This window comes from Coenobita brevimanus, chromosome 91 (assembly GCF_032717465.1).
Source record: "Coenobita brevimanus isolate Jiangsu-jjx chromosome 91, ASM3271746v2, whole genome shotgun sequence".
NCBI lineage: Eukaryota > Metazoa > Arthropoda > Malacostraca > Decapoda > Coenobitidae > Coenobita > Coenobita brevimanus.
This window is the reverse complement of record NC_137044.1, coordinates 10,412,677-10,425,457: the sequence shown is the minus strand read 5'-3', so window position 1 is coordinate 10,425,457 and position 12,781 is coordinate 10,412,677. Positions and strand designations below refer to the sequence as shown.

General features: G+C 39.7%; 1 protein-coding gene across 1 annotated transcript in view; it reads left to right on the top strand.

Annotated features, from left to right (window-relative positions):
* Positions 1-12,781, top strand: part of Asap (ArfGAP domain of ASAP) — a 225,044-nt gene that overhangs the window by 191,758 nt on the left and 20,505 nt on the right. The window contains exon 17 of the mRNA XM_080281948.1: positions 8,494-8,604. Within this exon, the coding sequence (XP_080138074.1) occupies positions 8,494-8,604 (111 nt within the window). The remainder of the gene's footprint in view (positions 1-8,493; positions 8,605-12,781) is intronic.

Here is a 12,781-nt window from a genome sequence, read left to right as displayed (position 1 = left end):
ATAGCTTCCTGTGCAGATGATATAACACTTACATGTACGCACCAAAATGCAAACAGCTGCACACATCATTCAACCTTACCTCAATGCACTACATGAATGGTTCACCACAAACAGGCTCAAAATAGCCCCAGCCAAATCTACAGTGACCCTTCTCACAAACTGGACAGCAGAACACAGTCACATTCCACACCTCACCCTAAACAACACTCCCCTACCACATACACATACACTCAAAATCCTTGGTGTAACATACAGTACATCAATGTCATTTAAACACATCACACACATTAAAAATAAAATAACACCAAGACTCAGTGCTTTGAGGTCACTTGCCCATACAACATTTGGACACAACAAAGAAACCACCACCACAGTATACAAACAATACATATGTTCAGTGATGAATTATGCAAGCCCTGCCTGGGCTTCTAACCTCACCAAAACACACTACAACACTCTACAGACCATACAGAACAAGGCCCTAAAAATAATCACAGGCTGCATAGCTACTACACCCACAGACCGCCTACATCAAGAAACCAAAGTCCTGAAAGTCAAGGATCAGCTAGACATGAGAGGCACCCAGTTTCTTGCTGCAGTCTCCACAAACCCACAACATCCACTATATTACATGGCAGCACATCCATCCACACCAAGGAACATCAAAACAACACCCAGCACATGATACCGTACACAAATATTGTCATCTCTCCCCCCTCGCCCACCTCAGACCAGCTTCCAGAAGCATATCCACACTCAGATCACTCACCGCTCCATTCGGTCACTTAAAGACAACACACAGCTGCATGCACGGCCTCCTGACATCCACCCTTCTGAATCCTATCTCCCTCATGAGGACAGGGTCCACCTTGCCAGGCTGAGATGTGGGCACCATCCAGCCCTCTTAAGCTACCAGAAGAGGCTGGATGACTCCGTCGCTGATGCCTGTCCAGGATGCAACACAGCATGCCATACTATTAAGCACATTATGGAAGACTGCATTGCACACAATTACCTATGCCAACAGCACAACATACACTCTTTGAGAGCTCTGTGGGAAAGCCCAGTCTCGGCCATGGCCTGCCGAAGGGACTCGGGGCTGTTCGGCCAGACTGCCTAGGGAACAGCTACTACTGCTACATCATCTGGTATTCATCGCCATTCCATGCCCTTGTCTTAGGGAGAACATATACTACTGTGATGTCTCTCTTGCCATTCTCTCCATTTTTTAATTTCATATTTATCACATCAGCCCTACCTTCTCCCAGTTTCACATTATCCACGTTGATGATGTTCTTTCTTTCATTCATTCTTTCCTTGTCCTTCTGCCTGTGGGTGACTTTACACTCCCTGTTCTGTCTTTCTTTCCTTCATTCTTTCCACATCCTTCAGCCTGTGGGTGACTCTACACTGAGTGACAAGCCAAATGGTTTCCTGTGCACCAGGAAACCTTTTGCTACTCTGGGTGGTAACCATATAACCAAATTCTGGCACCTGGTGGTTTAGTGGGTAATTATTGCACTCCAGTCGGATTGAGCCGGTGAAGGTTTACATCCAAGGGATGGTTGGGGTTGATTGCTCATGTAATGCCACTCAGGGATGAGTGAGGCTGGTCACTCTCATCTTAAATGTTGGGACCAACTGCCCAGCCCCGGGCTCCTACGCTCCTCATGGGGCAATGTAGGATTGGATGATGGATGGCTGGATGGATGTTGTTCTTCAGTGCTATCATCCACCACTCCTCACCCTTTTTTTTTCTTTTCTGTCTCTTCTCCACATTTTGTATTTACCATCTCCCATATGGATATCAATATTCTCTCTTAACTTGGTCTCTACAAAACACATAATATCTGGTTCATGTACCCTTAAGTAATTGTTGACTTCTAACCTTGCCGATATTAAACCATCAGCATTAGTATATGCCACTTTCAAACTTTTTTTGTTGTTCTTTATTTCCTCTTCTCTCCCTCTCTCCGTTGGTACCACTTTCTCAATTTCTGATCCATAACTCTCCAATAGAACACTGTCTTCTCTTCCTCCATTCTCTGATCATTTTTTGCTTTTGTTTCCTTTACTAGCACCTTTATTTTAGCTCTTTCTTTCTCATTTGCACTTCTCTTTATCCAAACATTCTTGAACTCCTCTTTTTCTGATAATTTCCATGTTCTGGTGATTTTATTTACCATTACCTGTGACTTAAACTTTACTTTAAGTGGCTTTGCCCCTCCTTCCTTGTACTTTCCTAGCCTAAACACATCTTCAGTCTCTTTCTGAGCTTCGTTGTTACCTCACATAACTCCTGATACTATCTCTTTAGCCTTACTCAGTTTTTCTCTTTCCCTTTCTGATCTTAATGTCATACATTTTCTTTTACTCCTAAAATTATCATGCATTTTTTCATGTCTGCTACATCCCTGACTAAAGATTCTCAAACTTCTTAATACCCTAACCACTTCCTTCTCCACCTTTTCCTTGCTTTATTGTACTATAATCTCTTTCAAATTTATATTTCCTTCCTCTTAAATTTTCTTCCACCCCTTGTGTTGCTCCTTGATTTCCTTAATATGTTCGTCTTGCATCCATGATTTTGATTCATGCTCATCTAGTTTACTTTTCAACCTGTCCCTTTCTTCTTCCAGCCTCTTATTTTCCCTCTTGAGCTGTTTTATTTCATTTGAGGGAGATTCGTTACTCACTTTTAATTCTGTAAATTCCCTTTCTTGTTCAGCACTGCATGTGCAGACATATTCCAACTTGGTCTGCATTATCTTAATCTCTTTCTCCTGTTCTAGGTCTGTTCCTGCAGCTCTTTAATCATTGTCCTTACCTTTTTTAACTCCTGGAGATTCCTCGGCACTTTTTCTCCACTCCTGCTACTCTTGTTTGGTTCAGTTTAGTACTTCCTTTACCCTTATCCTCATCGGAGAAGCTCACACATTCACCACCACCAGATGTAAACAATAAACTATCTCCTCCTGCCATGATGCAACTTACAAAAGCTTTTTTCTTCCACTGTGTTGTATACTCTTGTTTGACCGAGATTTGCGATTCTTCACAAATATCAGATGAGACCACCTCTCACATATTCACATAATCACAATAGGCTGGTCTCCTTTTTGCTGCTGATTCGGTGATTATTTCCCCACAATCCACAAAGAGCACCATCTCTGTTAGTGACCTGTGTGTGTCACACAACTCCTGCCTGGGAACACCATAGCCCAGGTTCTTCAACAGTTCTACCTTATACTGCTTTATTGTTTTTGTATTTAACATAATAAAAATATCTTACTATATTAAATCCCGTGAAACAGCTGCTAATACACCTTTGTGACCAGACAGGTGAGTGAAACTTACGTGATGATAGAGGGAGATAGTGTGGTAGGACACTGGGTAGCTACATGTCGGTTACACTGGCAATTGCATGCCTTGAGGCAACCTCAGATGTAGTAATGCATTATGCGCTTCACATTCACTTACAAAGTGTCTCAGTACATAACAGTGATGAAAATAAACTCTTGATTTGTCTATAGTGGTAATTAAGAACAAACTGAAGTGGTAATATAATATCTAAAGGTAGACTTAACTAAAAGGACAAGAAATATGAGAAGTGTCATGTTTACAGGAAGAGAAATTGGTGGTTAGGAATGGCTGATTGTTAGAATTTCATATTTGCAGACAAAATACATTGATAACATTGCTGGCTTACAAAGTTAGTAGGGAGAATTATTGGAGAAAAGGGTCATCTGCTTCACAAGTGAGAATAGCATTTTTGGTGTAAACATATCTGATCCAGTCCTTCCAGTTTTTAAGTGTTATTCTTCAGGTATTAGGCAAAAATGTAATTGTATACTTATGGTCCATGAACCAGATAACATTTATTCCCATTTATTACTTCATTTGGTTAGTAAGGAGTTTCATCAGTGTGGTAGCTTGGCGGACCCATTAACCACGATCAAGGAGGTTTGACTGTATATGAAACACTGGTATTTAATGCTTGACAGCACCACTGACACTTGCATCTTTCTTGGAAGCCATAGCAAGGGTAAGATATATGTAAAATAAGCTAAGAATCATACAAAATACAAGGATCACCACCAAAGACATGCAGTGTAATCCAAGTGAGCATGCACTACACTAAACACCATCTGTGGACAACCAGTAAAATGGTCTGTTGGGCGTGGGAATTTCAAGATCCCTCTTGTAATTTTGTGTGGATTAAAAGAGGTCCCTGACCATCCAGTGCTGGGAAGTCGATGGTTTACCTGTGCTTTTTCATCAGCATAATTATTCCCAGTGTTTTGCTTCCTCATGAGGGTTCCGGATGGGATGACTATGGCAGAAACATCTGTAGAATGCATTCCTGTTTTAGGCTTTTCTTAGTGTTATACAGATATCTCTCAAATCCCTCTGTATCCCTCAAAAAAGAGGAAGATGGGCTACAGAAGAGCAGCTACAACCTGCAGTTCATTGGGTTCATGTCATGATGAGCCTTGACCAACAACAACACTTCAAGATAATTTGAGTCACTCCTCTCCATCAGCCATTTGTAACTAATATACACTTCCAGTCTTCCATGAAGAACTGACCCTAGTTTTGGGGGGCACCAAGCTGAGTCTCATTATGGAGACCCCCTCCACCTTTTATACTTGTATCTCTCCTTACATTTTACATTGTCAGGGAATGAAGGGACATCCTGCCCAGAAAATAATATGACAGTTTGTGGTGCTTGAGAGCAATTTTTGGCCACTGATGGCAGTTAAAAGGAGAAATTAAGAACCGTAGAATCTCAAATTTAGACACTATTTGGTACTATAAAAACCTTGCCAAATTTAAGGCATCCAAATTTTTATGGACTTCTTGAGAAGAAAAATAAGTTGGTGCTAAGGGTGAAAGTGACACACTAACAGATAAATAAAGGCTTTTTTCTGTTTAATTTTCTCATCTGACTCCTTCCTTTGAACACGAAAACAGTCCAAACAAAGTTATAGCACTCCATTTCCATTACCTTCCTTTCAGTATACCAGTCCAGCAAAACCTCGATATAACGGACTACAGTAGACTGGAATTTGCTTTTGTCGGAATTGAAGAGCTACCAGACTAAATCCTTTTATATCAGAAAAAATCCGATAAAGCCAGAAGCAGTCCTGACTGCCTGACCACTTCAGCTATGTTCACCACAATAAGATAAATAAAAGACGTGTTTACCAGTGTACAGTACAGTGTTATTATATATATTGTACCATTTGATTATTGTAGTGAATGTATATGACAGTACAGTACTGCAATATTTGTGAAAACAGTTTAAAAACTGTTGGTGCGATCCAGACTAATGTCTGATATCTTAGAAAAAGTCCGTGTAGCAGGGGGAAGTACGGATGTCACTTTTATCGGAATTTCATTTTTTTCGGAATGGCTTGGGCCCCAACTAATCCATTATAATGAGGCTTTACTGTATTACCAAATGAATACCAGTACTACTTGCCATAGGATTCTTAATAACAACATAATCAAAAAGTCTTGCTGTGGCAATGTTAAAAAGTAAAAAATATTAAAACTGGAATGAGTTCATCAGCTGGAGCATACAGGCACCTCCCAGCTGCCACTTTCATCAATGTTCAGTCACCAGTTTGTGTGGTCATATCTCTGCCTCTTGTAATTTTTAGTTGTCATGCATTATTTTCTTTTATTTTGGCACTTGCCATCAAGCATACAGTAGTTATCTTCAGTGACATATGGGCTAGGTAATTCAGTTATATGTTTTTTATTCATGCCCTCTTGAAAGTGGTCATTATATACTGGATTAGGATCGTGTGTCCTGGTTCATGTCAGATGGTACATAAATGCATTTTGTCGTAAAAGAACAAATGCACGGTACTTAATGCACAAACAGTGCCCCCAAGTCAATACAGTTAATGGTTCTTGGCATTTCTCTACACAAATGGAAATTGCATAGTTGGGTACATTGAAACCCATGTTATAAGGACAAATAGGTGTGGAAATGCCCCCAGATTTTCCCAACGTCTCTCTTCCGACCTTCTTGAAAATTTTACTCACTTCTGAGCTTATGAAGCATTAATTGTCATACACATACAGCCTCTACATACATCACTGGGCAAAGGAAAGGGTTATTTATAGTGTACAAACTGCTGTACAGGGCACTCACCTTGAAGAGGGGAGGTCAAGGCCAGGCAGCATGAACAATGGAGGGAGCATATGGGGCAGAACAGGGAGGTGGAGGCTGAGTGTGCAGGCATGGTGGCCATGTTTGGCAGCCATGTTGGCATTCATCACCATGCGGGAACTTCAAATGGAGTGCAGAGGGATCCCTCCAGTAAGAAGTTTGCCATGCAAACAGGAGGAGTTGCTGTGCTGATTGATATGGGGTATGGTTTATGTTGTGGTGCAAATCATGATTAGTGCAAATCAGTACTGTGCTGCTCGCAGTGTAGCTGGTACTTGCACAACTGTTCACTCAGTGTCATTATTACACTCATTTTTAATGTTATATTGCCCATACATAATGCAGTGTGCAGTGTATGGTGCAGCTATTCATGTGTTGTTTTGGCGCGGGCTAGATCTGGATTGAGGTGCCTTATTTTCTAACTGAAAGGATACACAGAATGCACACAGCAGGTGCCTGCACAACCATCCACTCAGTGGCTTTATTTCACTCCTTTTTAATGTTCCTGTAGCTCTATCTGTCTGTCTGTCTGTAGAATGTGTGATAGAGAACATTGCTATTCACATGTTTTGAGGGGGCTAGAGCATAACCGCTTGCATCCTTGACTCCCATGAGACTGCTTCCTTGGCCATGTGAACAGCTGATGCAATACGCACTGTTAGTGTTGCAGCATATGTTATTCTGTATTTCTATTTTAATTAATTTTGAATGCAAAATTTCAACATAAATACGAACACCATGTGAATATAACATGAATCAGTTCCTTGATTTTTTAATGTAAATCAGAATCATCACAAAAAGATATGTCATACCTTGAGAGTTTACCTTATAGCCAGTTCTGCACAAATAATGGCCATGATCTTTTTGTCAGATGATATTTTATGATGACCCATGTTTATGCTTTGATTGGCAGCTGTACAGTAATTTTTCAGTTCCCTGTAGCCAGGCTGTCTTTACGAGCAGAAACCATGTGGCCCTAGATGCATGTCGAATCCCAAACTCCAGCCTCAAGCTGTCAAGAATCGCAAATTTGTAATAAAAAATGGCAACTTGGTAGATATTTGACGTGTCATCGAAAATCAAGTTGTTCAAATTTAATCATGCTAAATTTGAAATTCCACTGTAGTCTGAAATAGTACAGTATTGTATTGTTTTGTTTTAACTTTCCAAGATCAAGGAAATTGATGCTGTATTTTCTAGTATATGTGTACATATTAGAAATGACAGCATAAATTAATGGTGAAATTATGGAATACTGTATTGTCAGAGTATGATTTACAGCAAATTCCTTTGTTTAGCTTCATACTGAAAGGCTGTGTACAGTTTGCATGTCAGTCTTGTTCAGCTGTTGGTGGCTTTCCATGCTACATAATCTCTGGCAGCAGTTTTTGTTTGATTCCATAACCTGAGGTAGTTTTTTTTAGTACCTCACTCCATTGCTTCTTAGTTCAACCTCTTGGTGCTCTACCTTTAGCATTTACACTGATGAACTTTTTCACCCAGTTTTCGTCCTCTATTCCTTCTACATGTTCAGAGCACCTCAGGTTGCATCACATCACAGATTCCTTCAATTTCCAGCTGGTTTCTCAGGTGCATATCAGCAATACCGTTAGTCAGAGAAGTGCTACATATCCATCTGGCCTTCTCTTCTCTTTACACTCCATCTGACATACATCCATCTCCTATACTGCCCAGCTTTCATAACCATAAAGCATTAATTTTTCATACACATGCAACATATAATTTTCCTTGAGTGTAAAGGGAAAGTTCACCCTACAGTGTGTCAGAAGAGGTAACTTCCCAAAACTTTTGCCCACAGTTAACCCTAACAGTGGAACTAGCTTCATCATCCAACACCTCCCCAGCACAGATCATATAGCCCAGATAACAGAATTCCACTACATATATTAGAGACATGCTTGCCAGCAACAGTAACAGCATATTTGCCAAATCAGTCCTGACACATTCAGCCCTTTCTCTTTGTTTATCCCTGCACACAGCACACTTGAAACCTACCACATCCTGCAGCTTACCTCTGACACCATTGCACCACGTGTACCCATTTGTTGCAAACATTACATAAGATTGAGGTATTATGATGTTCTATGAGGTTTAAATATATTATACATTTTAAAAAATTCTGTTGCATAGAAAAGTTTCCCAATGATGCATCATTGTACGTATTATTCAGCTAGACTTGCAACTTTTATCAATAGTTCTTTCCATTTTCTATTATGAGTTCCACAAACATTAGTAAATTTCTTTTTTTTTTCTCTTATACTTTAGATTTATTTTGTCCTTTGGCATTTCAGTTGAATCATGCCCAACAGCAGAAGAAGTCCATGTTTGAGAATGTGGAGTATGAGTGGAATCTTTCTGATGACAACCTTACTGATGTGTCTGATGATGATGAAATTTTCAAGGTAATTGCAGGTTATGTCCAGCTATATTGATATATATATATATATATATATATATATATATATATATATATATATATATATATATATATATATATATACTTTATATTTATATTAAAAGTAATCTATTAAGAGAGTCATTATGTAAAATATATATATATATATATATATATATATATATATATATATATATATATATATATATATATATATATATATATATATATATATATATATATATATATATATATATATATATATATATATATATAAAGTATTCTGTTAGGAGGGTCATTATGTAAATTATATATCCATCCATCCATCCATCATCTAATCCTACGTTGCCCCATGAGGAGCATAGGAGCCCGGAGCTAGGCAAGTTGGTCCTGACATTTAAGATGAGAGTGACCAGCCTCACTCATCCCTGAGTGGCATTACGTGAGTAATAAACCCCAACCATCCCTTGGATATAAACCTTCACCGGCTCTATCCAATTGGAGCACCGGTATTACCCACTAAACAACCAGGCGCCAAAATTTGGTTATATGGTTACCACCCAGTGTAGTAAATGGTTTCCTGGTGTACAGGAAACCATTTGGCTTGTCACTCAGTATAGAGTCACCCACAGGCAGAAGGAAGAGGAAAGAATGAAAGAAAGAAAGACACAAGAGGGAGTGTAAAGTCACCCGCAGGCAGAAGAAAGAGGAAAGGATGAAGGAAAGAAAGACAGAAGAGGATGGATGGAAAGAAGGATGGGGGAGAGGAAAGGGCAGACACCCGAGAGCAGCACTACATCAAGTGAGTGGATATTTAGATAGATAGATATAAATATATTTATATATATATATATATATATATATATATATATACACAGTGAACTCTATAAAATTCAGATTAATTTGGGGGAACTCTATGTCTAATTATCCAAAATTCTGAATTATTGGAGCTCATGCTTGCCCCTCTCCCTAAATCACACCAACGCTCACTAAAACATGGCTTTTTCACAAAAACATTGAGCAGTACAGTATATTATTACTTTATACTCAAAGAGTGCATAATACAATTAATAAAATAGTGTCAAACCTTGATAATGAAGTCTTGCAACACAGTAGTAGAGTACAGTACACTTAACCCCTTAAACGCGGCCGTGTACAGTCGTTTCCCCCCGAGTGGCGGGGTTGTATCGCGGTCTGAGTACCTGTAGGAAAATATTCGCCAAAAATCAGAGATTAATCCTAGAACATTATACTTGGTATGGCAGATAGTACTTACATTCAGCTTTCTCCAGAGACAGGTGTTGAGCCTTCGTGGACTACCCAAGGACTTGTGGAGACTTGCAAAGTTGGGTAACCAAATCTTCACTTTCACACCTCCAGCAACCTGGTTTCCCCTCTACCACAGCCTCATTCTGTCACAGTAAACTTTATACTACAACGTAAAGGTAGTTAGGATTCCGTATTTGTACAATAAGCACTGAAAATAAGGCTAAAATCAACGGAGCGTACGGCCGACATGCACTGTGGCGGCGGTCTTCCCGTCACTCAACAAACATTTCCATTTTCACAGCCAAAAACATGTATTCTACATTATTTTCAATCATATTACTTCCCAAAAGATCACCACGGCGCGCTTTTTATTCTGCCTTACGCCCGCCACTTTATTCTCGTTCCTGTCGGCCGCTTGCACTGACTGGGAAGAGCTAGAACTCGCCATAATGTCACTTTGAAAGCCTGCAGTAAACTGACGCTAAACAGGGGCAAACCGTGAGAAAAAAAGCTAGTGTTACAACTGGGGAAACAAGCATTTCCTAGTAGCAAAAACTGCTTGTGAGAGGAGAGCGCAGATTTACAGTTCTGAGCGCTCAGAGCGCTGCCATGTATCACAGCCAGGCTGGCCGGGCCGTGGTGGGGGGGGGACGGGGGAAAACGCGATACTTGGCAACAACTGAGGTCAGTAGTACAAAGGTAAAGTATGCTAGTTGTAGCTAGAGTGTGGTGGTACTGATAGACAATACCAGCTGGAGCCTGCTTGCCCGCGGTTATTCAAAATTTACTAGAATCGCAAATGCGACGATCCGCCATTATGTCCTTTTCGCCGAGCGTCGCAAACGTGACGATCCGCGTTTAAGGGGTTAACTGTACCGAAGGTACTGTACAGTTCTTAAAAATTACATTTATTACTACACTTATCACTCCAGAACTGTTCACCTCCACTTATCAGTGGAACCCTTTTTGGACTTGTCTCGCTTAATTCGAATTTCTATCCAAATTAAAATTATTTGTCTGATATTCAAGCAAGATCCGAATTAACTGATTTCCGAATTATTTAGATTCAAATTAGAGTGGGTTTACTGTGTATATATATATATATATATATATATATATATATCTATCTATCTATCTATATATATATATCTATATATATATATATATATATATATATCTATATATAAATATATATATATATATATATATAATTTATATATATATGTATATATATATATATTATAAGTACTGTATACTGTTAGGAGAGTCATTATGTAAATATTCTTATTATTACCATTAGATAACTGTCTTGATCTACATAACTAGTTTCAGTGCAGTCATTCCTCAGAGTTAGTCAGAAATATGTTCTAAAATATTATGACTAATTCTGTCTATCTATCTATCTATTGCCAGACGCCTCAATCCCGTTTGGGGTGGCCACAAACAAATCGCCTCCAAGTCGCCCTGTCCCCCGCCATTTCACTGCCCTGCTCCCAACTCACACCCCCCTCTCTCATATACCTCTCCACCCCATCCCTCCATCTCATCCTCGGCCTCCCCCTCCCTCTTCCCCCCTCCACCTCACTCACATACACTCTCTTCGTCAGTCTTTCACCCTCCATCCTCTCCACATGGCCAAACCACCTCAGTGTGTTTCTCATAACGCTTCCTATCACATCCACATCCACACCACAATGCTCCTTTATATCTTCATTCATCAGCCTGTCTCTCCACGTGACTCCACAGGCTCCTCTTAAATAACTCAATTCCACTGCTCTCACTCTTGACTTGTGTCCTTCCAACAATGTCCAAGCTTCACTTCTGTATTTTAGAGTTGGTATCACAATACTGTCATGTAGTAACTTTTTCACTTCCATGCTCACTTCCCTGTTTCTTATCACTGCTTTCAAAGAACCAGCAACCTTTCTTCCCTGCTGTACCCTTTCAAGCACTTCACCCTCCAAACCTCCATCCTTACTCATCACACTACCCAAGTACTTAAACGTACTCACATTTTCCAATTCCTCACCATCCAACCTCGCTGTACATTCACTAACTTCACCTCTCTCAAAGACCATCACTTTACTCTTCCCTACATTCACCTTTAGATTCCGTTTCTTACACACTCTCCCAAACTCATCCACCAAGCCTTGCAGCTCCCCTTCGTCTTCACTCAACAACACAGTATCATCTGCAAACAACAGTACAGGGAGTTTCCAAACACTACCCTCTCTCACCAGGGCCACTCCAACATCCACTACCCTACCTTGTACCTCTTTTATTACCCCATCCATGTACAGATTGAACAACCATGGAGACATGACACATCCCTGTTTCAAACCAACTTTCAAAGAGAAAAATTCACTTAGTTCACCATCCACATGCACTGCAGCCTTTGCATCATCGTACATACTCTTCACAGCATTCAACAACTTCCCATCTACTCCATATAATCTTAACACTTTCCACAATCCTTGTCTATCCACCCTGTCATATGCTTTCTCCAAATCCATGAAAGCCGCATACAACTTCTTTCCCTTCTCTAGAAACTTTTCCACTAAAGATCTAAGAATGAATATCTGATCTACACAACCTCTTCCCTTCCTAAAGCCTCCCTGTTCTTCTCCAACTAATTTCTCTGTTCTTTCTCTAACTCTGTCTATAAGTATCCTGCCATACACTTTTCCCATTATACTAAGAAGACAAATGCCCCTATGATTACCACACACTTCTTTTTCCCCTTTTCCTTTGTACAAGGGAATAATTATGACTAATTCCATATGCCTATAAATTGGTACATAGTGGCTGATCAGTTTTAACATAGCAATAGAATTTAATACATGAATTTTCTCTAATGTATTGCAGACTTAACAGCAAAAGAGTGTCAGAAAATGCAACTTATAATGAAGATTTCC